The following is a 17,094-nucleotide window of genomic DNA, read 5'->3' on the forward strand; positions in this document are numbered from 1 at the left end:
GAGCGCTCCGCCGCCGCGGCTTCCCGTGGCGCGTCCGGCCGGCTCCCCGGCCCGCGCTGGGCTGACGTGTCCGTAGCGTCCTCGCTGGGGTGCGCCTTCATTCATTGCCGACCCCCGCTTCCCGCGCGTCTGCTCCGTTGCCGCGTCTTTTCCTCTGACCGTCGGCCTCGCTTATCAGCACCTGATCGCTGTGTGTCCCCTGGGCTCGATTTCAGCAAACTCCGGTGTTCTTCCAGTTGTCCGCCTGCGCTCCCGGGCGGACCGAAGGGGCCCTGTGGGACGGCTCTTACTTCTGTCCTCTTTCTCTCCTTTCAGTTTGTGGTGCCCGTTTTGTGTTGGTTGAAAGCATCCTACGTGCTGGAAAAAGTCTACTTAGGGCTTCATTTTTTTTTTTTAGATAGTAGATTTATTCATTCCCACTTGGATAAAGATAACTTGGGTGACAAAATATTAAAAAAAAAAAAAAGTGGAAGCTTGGCTTTCCTTGTATTATCATGAACTTCAATTTTCTGATGTGTGAAATGAATTAATTTTAAGCGATCACTAGGATTCCTTTCCATCCTGCAAGTTTAAGCAGTCTGTGTGGCTTGAGTGATAATGATCGGTGTTCCCAGGAGGCGTTTGGCAAAGAAAAATGAAGCGATTGGCTATTTAGTGGGTAGCGTCACTTTAAATGACAGTGTCAAAAGATTTTTAAAAACTGGGTTTTGAAAGTGACTTGTAATTTACGAGTGTACTATTTTAGTCCTCGTTAACTTGTAAGAACTCAGAGACGTGAAGAAGGCTGACAGTGTGTGGTGGTTAACATACACCGCTTTTTCCGGGCTTTGCACATGGAGCCCTTCCTGCATTTTTTTTTTGCTGCTGAATTGCCACATCATCGTTTCTTTCTGAGGAGTGGTGGAAGAGTTGCTAGAACTTTGGAATGTTTCTGAGGGTCTCTCCTAAAACCGATGTAATGTTTAGGGTGCTTTTGCTTATAAAAGTATGATTTATAATTTCTTGGCATTACAGTTATATTTCACGTTACGATATTAAAAAAGTGTCCTAAAATGTTTGGAGCCATATGTAGAAGTAGTAGATTCTTCTTTGCTGTCAGCCTTGAAGTTACCAGTATAGTTTTACTAAACAGAATGTCTTTCCTGCAGGCTGGTTTCTACCAGGGTTGTGGTGCAGATATTTGTCTCTTGGAATTACATGATACCAAATTCTAACCCTTCTAACCATCTCAGGTAGTCAGTTCTGATAACAAACAGTGTTTCTTGCCTAGATACTGAGATACTATTTTCTTTTAGACCTGAGGGTTTTTGTTAGGTTTTATTTTACATGGTTAATGATAGGAGTTACATTTAGGATCTTCTTACTTTTGCAAAATATTGTCTTACTTTGCTTAACCAAAATTGTTTAAATTTCTTTATTTGGGTTTTAGGGTATCTTTAATTTTTGCAGTTCATATTTTCAGCTGTCGGATTATTTTAAAAATTACACCACCTTTCCCATTAAAATTAACATGCCTTTGTGTTGTGTTTTCCTTTGTTTTTGTTTTTGTTTTTGTTTCTAAACAGGGTCTCAATATCTAGACTGGGCTGGTCTTGAGCTCATTATGTAGCCCATGGCCTTGAACTTAGGGCGATCCTCCTGCTTCAGCCTCTCAAGTGCTGGGAGGTGTGCACCACCACACCTGGCTAACATGCCTTTGTTAAGACTTACTAGTAAAATGAAAGATATAAATGTTCTTAGATGTATTTTAATTTGGCATCATTCAGTGTGCTCCAGGGGAGCATATTCTCTACTTTAAAAATTGGTATTCCAGAGGAAGTTCACTTATTTTATATTTTATGGTTTAGGCTCATTAGCTGTGGCTCAGGATCTTACAGAGGATGAAGAGACAGTGGAAGATTCAATAATTGAAGATGAAGATGAGGAAGCTGAGGTGGAAGAAGATGAACCCACAGATTTGGTTAGTGTTTTATATACTTGATGCATCTATAATGTGTATGTACATCTAAAAGTTTTATTCTTTTATGGACAGATTGGACATTAATTTCTTGTGTGGTTTGTTATGGTCAAAGTGGATTAAAATTAGAGAATTGGAGGATGGAGCGTAAACATTTTCTGGAGTAGAGGAGGCATAGTGTGCACAAAGAGCAATTCAAGCTCTTATGGATGTGGGTCATAGATATGGGGCTTGGGTGCCATCCTCTGGCTTCTCCTTTTTCCCACTTCCTGCCTTGCTTGCTGTCATCCAAAGCATTCACTGAGGCGGGAACCACTGCCCAGTGCCAGCACTCGTCTGGGTGCCAGCGTAAACAGATGAGATCTTTGCTCCTTTGGAGCTCGTGTTTTTGGGGCAGTGTACATGTGTCTTGGTGGCAGGGTGAGGAGCAGACAAAAAATAAAATAGTCCAGTGAAGAATAAGGGGGTTAGAGATGATCTCTTAGAGGTCAGCAGACTGAGTTTTTTACCATGTAATTATAGTAAGGCAGGAGGAGTATGGGGCTGAAATCCTGGTTGCTGCAACATACATCCAGCTGATTTCATTTCCTCTCTGTCATGACTCGTCTACACAGACTTCTTCCCTTTCTATATGCTGTATTTGAACGTAGGGCCTTTTGAGATTCTAGATTTTGTCAGTTCCCTCAAGATAAAGCCACTAGTTCAGAGTGACTATTAGAATTTAGGTTTAAAGATGATATTTAGGACTTCAAATTTTGGGCATGTACAGAAATTTAGTAATGAATTACACTGTTAGAATCATCTTTCTGAAATTTCTTGGGCCAGGCATTGTGGTGCACATCTGTAATCCCAGCCCTTGGAGGCTGAGGCAGGAGGATGGCTTACATAGTTCAAGGCTAGCTTGAACTGCATAGCGAGACCCTATTTCAAAAAAAAATGACTTGGACTCTCTGACTGGAATGTACTTACTGTGGAGGAAAAGGATAGAGAAGGGAACTGTTAGGTCTGATGTTTTTATGATGATGGTCAGAACTTTTCCCTACCTGAGTCATTTTCCTGACTGTGAGAACCAACACTCAGAGGAGAAAAAAGAGCAACTGTGATTGTGTACTTCCCGCCCAGGCCAGTTAGTACAGAAGCATTGGTACCATCTGCTTTGTTGCTTTTCTCAAACCAGAAAGTGGTTAGAGCAGACTGAAACGGGAGGGCAGGGAAAGTGTGTCCTTTGTATGCGGCTGTCTAAGAAATTTGAGCTCAGTCTCAGCTGCTGCAAAGGTCCCCTCCAGAACTGAAAGAGCTAGACTTTGTCCTGTTTTGTTCGCGAGATTTCTGTATCACTAGCTCAAACTCAGCAGCCAGGATCCCACGGGACTGTACGACATGGCAGGGTCATTTGCCACTGGGCTGCATTCTGGAGTGAAGCAAAGGAAAGGACTTCTTCCAAAGATCTGAGATTCCAGCTGCTGGTTTTGATGCATGTAATTGTTTTTAAAAAATCTCAGTGCTAACTTTTTAAAGTCAGCTTGTGCTTTCCTACTCCAAGCTCTTGTAAAATTTTACCCTGTGAAGCTGTTCTTCACCCTTAGCTGCTTCCTGCTTTCTTATTTTACCATTGCTAGTTGCTTCTTGGAAGAGTAACCGATACAGTTTTTCTGTAATGCTCACTTCTCTTCCGTGGTTGGGTCCCACGGATCTAGTCAAACAGTTCTTACTGTCACCAGCAACCCGACTGCCAGACACCTGGACCGTTTTCCTGGGTTTCTGTGTTTGTGCCTCTTTAACATTTGCTGATTACCCTTCTGGAATCCCTTCAGATCGCTTTCTGTGGAATCCCTCTTCCTTTCTTCCTGTTCCTCCCCTGCCTGCTGCTGCTGCAGTGTGACTGTGTGAGTGTTGGGTGTGCTTCTGGGGGTCAAACCCAGGGGTGCTCTACCACTGTGCTACATCTTCAGCCCTTCTTTATTTTTTTGAGAGAAGGTCTTACTGGGTTGCACAGACAGAGTTCAAACTTGGAGTCCTCCTGCCTTCCCCTCCCTTCTGTATTATCATCCACATTATGTGACTGATTTTCACAGAGAAACTTTGCTGTTCATCAGAATGAAGTTGTAGGCTGCTATCAAAGTACCTGGGAGTAATGTGGGAAATCGTGGCTGCCACCCAGAGCAGCCTGCTCGTCATCTTTTGTTAGCTGCTCTCCTGCTGCAGTTACAGAGTTGCGGGACCGTCCTGTCTGCAAACGTCAATCTGCTGCTTAGCTCTGTTACAGGAAGGAAGTTTATTAACCCCTGCTCCCAAACCTTGCAGTTCAGAGTGTGGTCAGAACTCTAGCAGCATCAGACTTCCCCGATGCTTGTTAGAAATACAGAATTTCAGGCTTCACCCTGACGTGCATCAGATGTGCCAGCTGCCCGGGGATTAGTGTCCACGTCAGAGGCACTGTCCTGGCAGTTTAAGTGGCAAGAGGCAACGAAATTCATACCATTAATACCAGCAAAGCTGTGAAGAAGCAGTGCTTTGTTCCAAATCTAGGGAGTGCTCTACAAATTCAAACGATGATGGCTTTTCTCCGGCAGTTACCTCTCTTTAATTTCGGTTTCATAGGCAGAAGATAAAGAGGAAGAAGATGTATCTGGCGAACCTGAAGCTTCACCAAGTGCAGATACAACTATTCTGTTTGTAAAAGGAGAAGGTAATGCAGAATTACTAGTTTTGATTCAGAGAGAGAAATTTCTAAACGTCAATTTCTAAATGTATAGCTTGCTTTTTGGGGAGAAGCCTTGGTAATGTTTAAGTACCTTTCACATGGTAAGTATTATGCATATCAGTATTTTGGGAGCTTATACGTATGAACCTTTATATGTGTGTAGTATTACTGTCTTTAAGGTGAAAAATAAATGCTGTCTGGTTCAACTAGAAATTAAACTTTCTTTTCAAAGATACTGTTAAACTTTTTAAAAACTTTCAGCAGAGTAATTTTGTTGTATCTTAAGTATTTAAATATTAGTGAAATATTAACTCCTTCCAGATATGCTTTGGTTGGAACCTAGGTTTCATTAAAAGAAAGTACAGGTTGAGTGTCTGGTATCTGAAATGCTTGAGCTCAGAAGTGGTTTAGATGTTAATTTTTTTAAAATTGGAAATATTTGCATATTCACAATGAGATAGCTTGGGGATGGGGCCCAAGTCCGTACACATACTCATTTGTCCCGTGTACACCTTGTCGACCTAACTGGAAGGTAACTTTACACAGTAAGCTCAGGGCGCCTGCGTTTTGACTGCATCCTGTCATTTGAGGTGAGGTATGGAGTTTGCCAATTGCAGTGTCAAGTCAGAACCAGAAAGGTTCAGAATTTGGAGTTTCCGGTTTTCAGTTTAGGAATACTGAGCCTGTGAGTATGATGGCTAATGTTTAGGAGGGTTCTGTGGTAGGTACTGTTCTCAATACTTGGCACATACTACTTAATTCTAGCAAACCGTGTGGAGTAGTTAGTGTTTAGATTGGTCAAGAGAGTTGTACAGGGTTACCCAGTTTGTGCATAGATTGCAGAAACAGGACTCAGATCCAGGTGTCTGCCCCACAGCCTATGCATTGGGGCTGAAACTCAGCTCGGTAGACTACAGTACAGTTTCTGAAGCGTTAATGTTGGAAGTTGTGAATCAGGCCATGTGATAAGTAAGCATAGCCAAATTCTTCATGGCTTCTTAGCCTCACCATAAGTTATTAGACTTACCCCTTTGTTGTATCTTTTAAAAATTAAACCCAGAGATGTTACTTGTGCAAATAAATGAGACTACAGAAAAAATGTAAGGGGGTGATACTGTACACTTGTCTGCACAGGTAACGTACAGTGTTGTTTAAAATGAAAACCAGCATTCTCTGTTGACTTGCATGGGTGACATTACTCCCCGTGTGTGGTGCTCTTGCCTCGGCAGTATGTGTGCAGCTCGCTCTTAGACCACGTAGTTTGGGTGCAGATAGATGCCCCGTGCAGCCCCTCGGTTGGGACACTGGAGTGCAGGCAGACTTGCCCCAGCTCTTCCCCAGCTCCCGCTGGCTGTCACTGTGCAGCCAGAAGGCTCTGCTGAGAGGGCTCTGAAGCCAGCTCCACTCACGGCCAAAGCAGAGCGTTAGAAACCCCCCGGCGAGGTCCGAATTTCACTTTGTACTGTGAATGTGTTCTGATCTTCTTGTATCTGTTTCGTTTCAGATTTCCCAGCAAATAATATTGTGAAGTTCCTGGTAGGCTTTACAAACAAGGGTACAGAAGACTTTATTATCGAGTCCCTAGATGCCTCGTTCCGCTATCCTCAGGACTACCAGTTCTACATCCAGAATTTCACGGCTCTTCCTCTGAACACCATCGTGCCGCCTCAGAGACAGGCCACGTTTGAGTACTCCTTCATTCCCGCCGAGCCCATGGGTGGACGGCCCTTTGGTCTGGTCATCAATTTGAACTACAAGGATTTGAATGTAAGGCCCTCTAACCTTATTTAGCTTAGAGATGGCTGGGGACAATTGATGTGAAGTATTTTTCTATCTGTCTACGTGTATTTTGTGGTTAAAACTGGAGTAGACGAGGGCTACACAGCGAATTGCACATCTTTGTCTTCACGTCCGCCCTCTGGCAGGGGAGATGTTGAAAATAGGAGCAGAGCGGCGGAGGAACACGTGCTCGCTCTGTGCGCAGCTGCGTGCTGTTGCATGCTGGGGGAGTGAGGAGCCAGAACTGAGCGGGGACGACAGTGAGCACCACTTACGTAGACGTTAGTATGTGTTAGGTGTGCGCTTTGTACCCCCTTCTGTTACGCGCCTTTTGCCCGTTTACTGCCTGTGAGAGCTTCTGTGTATCCAGTGACTGAGAGAAATCCACTGACGTTCTGGCTGCTGGGAGCTGACCTATAGGGGCTCGCCGTTGGGTCCGTCTTCCGAGGGGAGCACCCCTAAGCCCTTCCCTTTTCAAGAATTTTCCTTCTGAAGGTGCTCAGGGTCTTCATCATCCAGGTGTTAGCACGGTCAGCTTAGGTCTGAGTTTCCTGTGCTACACCTAAGGTTTTCTTTTTTTTTTTAATGTTACTTTGTAGAGGAGGAAAGGTTTTTCATTTTTCCTACCTTTAAGGCACTGTATTAAGCTTACTCAATTTTACAGTTCAGTAGCTTCAAGAATTGCCTATTTCACCTCGTTTTCAAGTAGTATTAAATTTAATCCAGTTGGTGTACGTGCAGTTCCAGTTCCAGTTCGAGCGTTACTTTCATCAGTGTCCCCTCATTCCTGGGATTGTCAACAGGCGAGCAAGGTTGAGGGAACTTGAAGTAAAACTTCCAGTTACTGTCAGTAGTGAGTGGTAGTGAGAGAGTATGGAGTACAATTATTTCAAGACTATAACAGAAAAAATGTTGGTGTAGCATGTGTTCTGAAGGAACTGGTTTTCCGGCCCATTGTCAGCTTAGAACAAGAATCGACTTTGTGCAGGTCGGACCCCCACCTCCCAGTACCGAGGATGAGCCCAGGGCCTTGACACGGAGCGAGTCCCTGCCGTTTTCCTAGTTTTTTAGACAGAGTCTTGCTAAGTCATTGAGCTTCCCAGGCTGGGCTCAAACTTGGGATGCTCCTGTCTCAGCCTCGCAGAGTGCTGAGACTGCGGGCGTGCACTCAGGCTGGCAGGTCTGCTTCTGCAAAGGATCTGCTGCTGCAGGTTCTCTTGTCCACTTTCATGCTTCCGTCCCTGCTCTGGAGGATGGCAGACCACAGCAGCTGCAGGTGCTGTGTCACAGCAGCCTGTGAGCTTGCTTGCTTTCTAGAGGTTTTACTTCATTTTTACTCTGCTTTCCTGGTTCCGCAACCACCTGCTCCCACCTCCCAAAGGAGGTGGTGGTAGCTTCGCCACAGTTGTTCTATGGGAGAAATCACTTCGGTCACGTGGAGTCACTGGCGTCGGGTAGTGTCATTACGTCTAATTGTTGGATCTTGCTGACCTATGTTCTGAGAAAGTTGTATTAAATCTGCTAAGTAGCAGTTTTAAAAAACCTTGTAAGCATTTATTCTTTCAGTGCTTTTCAGATTTTTGTGGGGTTTTTTTTAGAAATTAAATTAAACTTATTTTTTAAACAGGGCAATGTATTCCAGGACGCTGTTTTCAATCAGACTGTTACCATCATTGAGAGAGAGGACGGCTTAGATGGAGAGACGTGAGTGAACGCCGCCTTGGACCTTGCTCTTGGGTGGTAGGGCGGGACGGCGTGTGCTGGCTCTGAAGCGTGTGTTCCCGGGGGAGAAGGGCGCGGACTGCAGACTGCTGAAACCCTTGCTCTGTGGGCCAGCTTGTCAAGGGAAGGTAGTTGAGAACTGACCAAGTCTTTCACAGAGGTGGCAGCGGCTTCCTGTCATTCTTTCCTCAGACTGACCTTAGCCTGAGCTATGTTTTATGTGTCTCCAAAATTGCTCATTTTATGTAAGTTAGATTTTATTTTGAAAAGTGTTCTTTCGAAATAATCATTTACTGTGAACTAAGATAACGTTCACTAAAGATATTTTAAAGTCCAATTATACACAGTATTGTAAAATTCGAGGCAGAAAAATCTAATGCAGTTATTTTTGACTGGGCTTAGAGTAAAGGTTGAAGTATTAAGTAATATTATCCCATTTATTTCCCTTCCAAGTTGTCTGGACAGCTGTCTGATGTGGGGTTGCAGTGCTACTTAGTCACAGTGTTCCTTATGAATTAAAGTATTGCATTTTCTCCTTTCATGCCAGAATCTTCATGTACATGTTTCTCGCTGGTCTCGGGCTTCTGCTGATTGTTGGCCTTCATCAGCTCCTGGAATCTAGAAAGGTAATTACAGTGAATTACTTTTGCAGCCTGCCTTCGAGTGCTGTCACAGTACTTAAGAGCAACTTAGTTCTTCATGGACTTCTTATAGATGTAAAGCTTTTCTGTACCTTTTAAAAATGCAATGGGGCAGCTCATTTCCAAGTTTCCTCCTTTCTCTCAGGAGCTATTTCCAGCCCACAGTAAATTTTTCCAACTCTTAAAAAAAAGACACCCAAAGGTGAGACCTTGGATATGTGACTTTAGCTTATTGACTTTCAGACACACATGCAATTAGTGTCCTTTGCCTCTTGCACTCTTCAGAGTGACCTTTCTGTCTTACTGTAAGTCTAAATTATGCTAGAATTTTTTTCTCTCAAATTCAGTAAGATTTCATTCTGCTTTTTATATTTGCTTTAGTAATCTTAATATGGGGATAGTAAGCCCCCTAGCTCACCCCTGTGCAACTAGGAATTGAACCTAAGGAGTGCTGAGCTATACCTCTAGCTCTTTTGTATTTATTTTGTATTTATTTTTTGTTTTTTTGAGACAGCCTTTCACTATGTATCTCAGAGTGGTCCTGAACTCACTGAGTAGCCCCGGCTGTCCTCAGACTCACAGTGATACTCCTACGTCAGCCTCCTGAGTGCTGGGATTGCAGGTGCGGGCCTCCTCACCTGACTTCTTTTAAATTTGGAAATAGTCTCAGGGTTCCCAGGCTCGCCTCCAACTTGTGGCCCTGCTCCCTCCTCCTGAGCACTCGGGATTGCGCCACCCTGCCAGCTCACAGTGCTAATTTCTAACTAGCAGACAGGCCCTTTCATTCAGAGAAGAAATAATTTGGCTGCAGTTGGCCCGCTGGTTCAACTTGCAGTTTTGTGACTAGGGTGGTAAAGCAGCAACAGCAGGGCGCCTGCCTTGGCTGTGGTCCCGCGCTGGGCCCTTTGGCATCGCCAGTGCATCTGTGTCCCTCCCTCACACCCCTGCTTCCCCACCTGCGGATGAAGAACCTGGCTTGTCCTGCTCTGTGGGAGAGGGTTACAGCTTGTGTCAAACATAGTCACTAACTGCTTAGAGCCTGCACAGGGGCTGGCCACTTTGGTGTTTGTAACTATCAGTGATTTTCTTTCTTTCTTTCTTTTTTTTTTTGCCTTTTTGAGACAGGGTGTCATTATGCAGTTCAGGCTGGCCTTGAGCTCACATTGTAGCTCAGGAACTCACAGCGATCCTCCTGTCTCAGCCTCCCGAGTGCTGGGATTACAGGAGTGTGCCACCACACTGCCGTCAGCTGTTTTCATCGTAGTTGGACTTCTTGCTATAAATTTATGTATGAGGTGTAATTGCATCCTCAAGTTTGTTTTTCCATGTAAATGAAGCCACATTTTAGTTTCTCTCTGTATCCAGTGTGGACTATAAATAATGGGTTTTGTGTTTTAAATTTCAGAACCAGGCTATAAAAAGCAAGAGTGTTTTTTACATTCGGGTAGTTTTGTTGCCTAATACTATGGGGAGAAAGTTTTAGGTTCTTAGTTTAAAGTTAGATTGTTAGCTTAAATGAGGTTTTATATTTTTATCTGTGCCAACTGTTCAATTATTCCTAGGTTAAGACTGCATATATGCAGCATTTCGGTAATTACCTTCAATTTTATTGACTGGAAACTTACTCTTTGAGGTTTTATTCCCAAAGGGAAAGAAAATCATTGCATAGACATTCTTTTTTTGTCCATCTCTGATACAGTAATCTGTGAATCTTTATATCAAGGATAAAGGTATTTAAGTTCTGAAAATAATAATTTGTGAGGATTTATTGTTCATAATTTATTCTATATTGATACTACTCTTCAGTGAATAAAATGAGTTAGTATGACTTAAAACGAGAAACACAACAGTAAAATACTCAAATTGAGTTTTTTGGTCAGTACTTTAAAATTTTAAAACAATTCCTTTAAAGTATGTGTGTGTGTATTCTCTAGCGCAAGAGACCCATACAGAAAGTTGAGATGGGTACATCGAGTCAGAATGATGTTGACATGAGTTGGATCCCTCAGGAGACCTTGAATCAAATCAGTAAGTAGTCTGACAGACTTGGTGAGTTTTTGTTTCTGGATGAAAATTAAATATGTTAGATTTAGCAAAAAATACTTGGGTCAGTACTGTTCAACTTTCCTCTTTTCCGTTGGATAAGAGGTGGTACAATGACTAGTGTAGACCTTGAAGGTGTATTTTGTTTATAGTGATTTCTGTGCTGTCATGTAGCAGCACTGTACTTTCAGATCTGCAACTGACTTGCAAATGCTTGCGTTCTCTGTTCCTAACCTGTTTCTGTCTCTTTCTTTCCTGTTGCTTCAGTGCAGAGTAGAAGAGGTGAGGCAATTGAATTTTTAATGGTGTTTGCGATTGTTTGTATTGGGCTTTTACATGGCATGTGAACGCTTTACAGCAAGCTTCGTGAGCATTGGGAATACTTTTCTTGTACTGAATTTTACTGGAAAAACTACTGTTTGGAAGAGTAAACCTAAAATATTACCTGATAGTTAACCTAACAAATGCATTTTTTATTGTATAGGCAGTTTATTTGAATACTAATTTTTATAAAGGAATGTAGAAATTTTTTCCCAGTTGGACTTTTTATAAACATTTATTATATAAGAAATATAGCATAATAGTAGAAAATTGAATTGTACAGGTGTACAAAGCTAGGACTCTTTGGTCACTTAAACAGTTCCTACTGGAAAAGTAATATCAATACTTAATTCTTTTACCAGTATTCAAAAAAAAAAAAAAAACTAGTTTAAAAGCCACCAAAGGGGTGACAGAAATATTTTTTTCTCTTCTTTTTTCTTGGTTATCATATATAATCTTGTGCCATGTTTCTTTTTATTTATTTTTTGGTAGCGGGGAATTGAACTCAGGACCTTGCACTTGCCAGGCAGGTGCTGTGCCACTGAGCTGTATCCCTGGTCCTGTCATATAACTCGCATTTTATGGAATTCATGTGTTGCATCCAGCCGTAGTTTTATGCTCAAATTGTTACAACTTTGGCTATTGGGATTCCCTCTGGGACTCTAACTTTCTGATTTTAGAACCGTCTCTTACTTGTTTGCTTCCCAGGATATTCCAGAGTTATTTTACACCTTCTCTGCCCTAAACTTTAGAACCTGTTGTGTCCTTAAAGACTCCTTAAATGATACTAGAAAGTAAAATCTAGACCTTTGAGGCTGGGCATGGTGGCAGGTAGCACACATCTTTAATCTCAGCACTTCTGGCGGCTGAGCGAGGAGGATTGCCTGGGAGTTCATGGTCAGCCTGAACTATAAAGCAGAGCCCCGCCTCAACAAAAAGAGCCATCGGGGGTGTCATTACTGTTGGGCTCACTGTTTCTAAGCCCTTGAGCTAGAAAATACACAAGTTTTCAAAATTATGAGATAAAGTTTTCAACTCTGTCATAGTAATATTCTTAGGTGTGTGTTTATGGTTCCCTCCCTCCCATTCACACTTGACTCCTGAGAGCAGCGGGTCTCGGACTTGAGTGTTCCTGGGAATGAGCTGAGAGCTAGGTGAGCGCGGGCTCTGGGCCCCAGCTCTGGAGTTTCCTGCTGAGTAGACCCAGGGTGGGACCCGAGAGTAGGAGCTCTAAGTTCTCTGCGGTAAGATGCTGCTGGCCTGACCGCATGTGAGAGCTATCGTGGCCGAAGATGCTTTGCTTAAGAGGATGTCCAGTGAGCCAGATTACGGATGACTCAGGAGAAACGGCCATCCCCCTCAGAGCTGGGAGGTGGAGCTGACCTGTGGGAGGACAGAATAAAGGGAACCAACCGTGAGAACATTTGAAGAGCCAGGAGCAGGGAGAGTGGGAGCAGACGTGCTGGGCTGCTGTCTCCCCTCTCCTCTGTCGCGGTGTCTGGTGCACTGCTGAGCAGGTCTTTTCTGATAGTTTGCATTTCAGGCTGGTTCCACTTCACCCAAGTGCTGTAACTATAGAGTGACGGATGAGCTGATCTTCACAGGAAAGTATAGGAACTTCGCTTAATAATAGTGTTTTATGGAAACTGTAGAATGTCGCTTTAATTACACTTTCTTACCAAGGGGTCAGTTAGAAAACTTGTGATTCAAGTATCACTAATTTTTTTTTTTTTTTTTTTTTTTGTCTTTTTGAGACAGGGTCTCGCTATGCAGTTCAGGCTGGCCTTGAACTCACTTTATGGCCCAGGCTGGTCTCAAACTCGCAACAATCCTCCTGCCTCAGCCTCCCGAGTGCTGGGATTACATGCGTGCACCACTATGCCCGGCAGTATCACTAATTTTTAAGAAATTCATCTAAAAATTATTTGCCCTGTGCCTATGGGTGAGATGAGAAATTAGACTGAAGAAGGGACAAAGGCTGCTAACATTTTGCTCTTATCTTTTAAAAAAAAAAATCATTGCTGTAAATGACAATTGTACTGTAATTTGGTGAGTTTTAAATGACATCTTTTAAATGGGAAAGGTAGGCATTTTCAAGTCTGCCTTATTCCATATCATTGAGGGAGTGACCTGAATTTTACAGTTACAGGGATTTTTTTCATACAGTGTTAAGTTTCACTCTTGAAAGTTAAAATATTTTCACCTTTGAAGTTTAAAAAAAATTTTAGGTGTATTTTGGAGGAGTAGTAAATGGGAAATCGTTTTTATAGTTACGAACATATACTTTGGTGATTGCTGTTTGTTTGAATAAGATGCTTCCTCCTGTGGTTTTAAGCTATTTGGGGCCATTTTCTCAAAAGCTGAGTGACTCCAAAATGCCCTTACTGTTTCTCACCTGTCTGCTGCTTCCCTTTGATGTGCCAGACACCAAGCAGAGCAGGAGGTCGGGAGACAGACTGTGGGGAGGGAAGCGGAGGGCTGCCCTGCCGCCGGAGTTCACGCCTGTGCTGGGGCGGGCGTTGAAGGCCGTTTCCGTGCAGTCCCGTAATCAAAGCTGACGCAGGTGTTGGAAGTTACTGGAAGTGAATAATCACCGACTCACGTCTGTATTCACAGGAGTTGTGCACGCAGGGTTATATTCAGGTATCAATTATTTTAAGAAGTTCCTTGGCAGTTGGTCAGCTCTGCAAGGGCAGTAGTTCCTAGCTGCTTTTTGAAAGGTCTGATAAAAGTTGTAGGCTTTCTTCATGGAGAAAATGCATCTATGTTTAAAACTCAGTTTTAGGCAAGGGAAGAGCTCCCCAAATCTGTCCATTGCTCGCCTGTTTAATATACTAAGGGCAGTTTTCATGTGGGTTGAAGATTCGGTCCTTAACACTTAAACAGATTTAAGATGATTTTTAGTCTTTAAATGTTAATCCCCTACACCCCCTGGGGATTAAATTAATGCATGGCCTTCCTTGAACATTTGAGGAAAGCATTCTAACAACTGAGCTACACCCTCACCCTTTGTAGTTTTTTTTTTGGAGACAAGGTAAGTTTCCCTGGCTGTCCTTGCGATCCTCCTGCCTCAGCCTCCCAAGTAGCTGGGTTTATACGCATGCACTGTCATCCCCAGCAGTTCTTAGGTATTCTTGATGAACATTTACTATAAAATTGTGAAGTACAGGAACAAGTTTTCTTTTAAGATACGAGTGCTGTCTGTGTCCTGTAGGAATTACCTTTTAGTTCTGTCCCTCGCGCTGTGACAGAACATCTGACACCCTCAATTTAAGGAGGAGAGGTTAATCTGGGTCATGTTTCGGCCCTGGTCAGCTGGCTCGAAGGCAGGACGGCCCGGCAGCGGGCCTGGCAGACAGGAAGCAGAGAGGAGGGAGGTGCTGCGGAGCCCTTCCAGGCTGTGCCGAGACCTGGCTCCTGACCAGCCTCGCCTGCACACAGCCAGCCCGCCGGGCTGCCCCAAGCCAGTCCGCTGCCGGAAACCCCGCCTGCATGACGCTTTGGGGACACCTAGATTTAAGCTGTAACAGTGATCTAGTAATTTTGTGAGAGAAAGGATCTTTTAGGCAGATTTTTTTTTTCTCTTCCCTAAAATGTTTATAAATAAGCCCCGTACTTGGGTGAAAGTATCTTCTTCTAGCTTTTCACTTTTTCTTAACTGGACAAATGGTTGGGGAGGTGTGGGAAGGCTCTCACCACGTTGCCCAGGTTACGATGAACTTGCTTAAATGACCCTCCTTCCTCAGCCTCCTGATCCCTGGGGCCACAGGCGCACTCCGCTGCGCCCAGGCGCACGCGTTGGTGATTTTTATTTACAGGGTATTCTGTGGTGAGCTGCTCTTAAACTTGGTGGGTAAAGTTCCGTGGAAAGTAAAAATAATAACGGCCAGAGAGAAGATAGGTCCAGCCTTTCGCTTTCCTCCTGTCAGTAAACAGACATAAATAGAAGACCCAGAACACACATTCATGCTCTGTTAAGTAAGCCCTGTCTGAGTGTCACTTAGGAGGGAAGGGGGAGATGGGGAAAGGTGATGCTGTGTGCGTGGGGTGCGCTCAGCCCTGTGGCGCTGTTCCTTTTACTCGGTTGCTGTTCCAGGTAGGTTTAGTGGTGCGGACCGCACGGCCACCTTCAGAGGTGGAATCGGTCTTCACTAACCGGGAATGTGTTTGGGCTGCAAATGTCAGCCCTCTGAAACTGTTCTCAGGTGTTTCCTTCTGCATGTGTGGTCATCTTAAATGGGAGAATTACAGATTGCGTGTGGTGTCTGCAGCAGCACATTGACCGGGTCGGATGTCTTTCCAACCCTGGGCACGGAAGCTTCCTTTCACCGGCGGTTACCTGTGAGGGGCTGCATTCAAGGTGATCTGTGAAACCTGTAGCCAGAGAAGAGGCCTCGCTACTAGATGTTGGTGGTTCTTGGTGCAAGCATGTGTGTGCGTGTGTGTGTGTGTGTACACGTGTGCGTGCACGCATGCGCCTTTCCATTTTCATGGTGAGATGAGGAAGTGCCTTTCGAGTCCAGTACGGTCAGGAGCTCAAAGTGTCCTCTTCTCTTGCAGACAAAGCCTCTCCGAGGAGGGTGCCCCGGAAGCGGGCGCAGAAGCGGTCGGTGGGATCTGACGAGTAAACGTGCCCTTGTGCAGCTGCTGTCTGTGCTTGCCCTGCCCTCGTGTTTCGGCCTGACGGGATTAGAGCAGAGACGCACGGCACCATAGGAGGCACCTGCTACTTACGCGTGGACTGAGCAATGCGAGTGTGGGATAACATGGCTGAAAATGCACTGCATTCATTTTTCTAAAGTAACGAATTTGGTTTTTTTTTAAACCATTAAAATCTATGTGTGTGCGTGTGTATGCGTGTGAGCAGTCGGTCTTACCAGAATCACTGTTGAACTACCTGAATCATGCCTTTAGAATACTGAATGCAAGCCATTGTCTCTTCTTTATGTCCTCTGATTTTTACCCCCGGTATGATTATAGGTGCCCCGCTTGCACTGTCTTAAGGCAACAACTTGTTTCCTCCTTACAGTTGCTCAGATCCCACCTAATGGCACAAATTAGCATTATTTTTCAGTGCTTTTTTCCAACTAGTATTCTAAAGGCATAGGCAGGAGTGGCTGCTTTTGTAGCAATAGAATTGTTTTGGTATTTTTGCTGCTGTTAAATGCGCACCTTCAAAAAATTTCCCAAATGGACTCAAGGAATTTGGGGATATTGCTAGCAACAAAATTATAAAACTTGAAAATTCTGCTGACTTTGATATATAAATCCCAACCCTACCCGCTTCTATCTGACAAAGAAAATGGTACCTTTGTGCGAACTGAGTTGTGTTGTCCATTGCTGTTCGGGCCCAGGGAGGGCTCTGGAACGATCTTGGACTTACCCGGGGTGGGGTTTCGTTCGGAAAAGAACTTGGTTGTCACGTGTAGAAGCATCCTTTCCTAGGAAAAGTCACCTTGGTCTGTGACCAGGCAGAGCACACTTTAGGGACAGAGTGAGATTTCAGCTAATGGTAATCTGCACAAATAGCAATTGGAAATTTTAAAAGTTAAATTCTTGTCTAATCTTTTGAGTTTCGGTGGTTGACATACTTTTTTTTGGTTAATGTGGAACATTCTAAAAAATGAAGCTGTTAAAGACCTCAGGACCAAAATGATAAATTGTGTCTCACAAAACCCTCTTAGAGGGTTATTCTTGCGTGTAGTAAATTGTGCTGGCATCACTGTCGGACTGGGTGAAGGGCAAGGTGAATTTTGTATGAAGGATTAAGCGCCTCCCCCTCTGTCCTGAAGCCCGTGGGTATTTTTTAAGAAAGTGGTAAGTGAGATTTACTTAAAGAGTGACTCTTTAATTCCCAGTTTCTTTTCCTTCTCATTTGATAAAATCTGCTGCCTCTACGCACATCCGCACACACAGAAGGAAGACAG

At 43.9% G+C, this 17,094-nt stretch overlaps 1 protein-coding gene across 2 annotated transcripts in view; it reads left to right on the plus strand.

The window, feature by feature from the left end:
• The window catches only part of Ssr1 (signal sequence receptor, alpha), a 16,894-nt gene extending 407 nt beyond the window's left edge, over window positions 1–16,487 (plus strand). Inside the window, exons 2-9 of one of the 2 annotated variants that reach the window (XM_005398857.2) lie at window positions 1,848–1,960; window positions 4,559–4,646; window positions 6,166–6,428; window positions 8,068–8,144; window positions 8,710–8,788; window positions 10,738–10,831; window positions 11,114–11,128; window positions 15,728–16,487. In XM_005398857.2, coding sequence (XP_005398914.1) covers window positions 1,848–1,960; window positions 4,559–4,646; window positions 6,166–6,428; window positions 8,068–8,144; window positions 8,710–8,788; window positions 10,738–10,831; window positions 11,114–11,128; window positions 15,728–15,795 — 797 coding nt within the window. In that variant the 3' untranslated portion in view covers window positions 15,796–16,487. The remainder of the gene's footprint in view (window positions 1–1,847; window positions 1,961–4,558; window positions 4,647–6,165; window positions 6,429–8,067; window positions 8,145–8,709; window positions 8,789–10,737; window positions 10,832–11,113; window positions 11,129–15,727) is intronic. The other variant, XM_005398858.2, reaches the window with a different exon arrangement.
• Window positions 16,488–17,094: the final 607 nt, after the last annotated feature.

The sequence above is a fragment of the Chinchilla lanigera genome, unplaced genomic scaffold, assembly GCF_000276665.1.
Source record: "Chinchilla lanigera isolate Chin_1 unplaced genomic scaffold, ChiLan1.0 scaffold00064, whole genome shotgun sequence".
Lineage (NCBI taxonomy): Eukaryota > Metazoa > Chordata > Mammalia > Rodentia > Chinchillidae > Chinchilla > Chinchilla lanigera.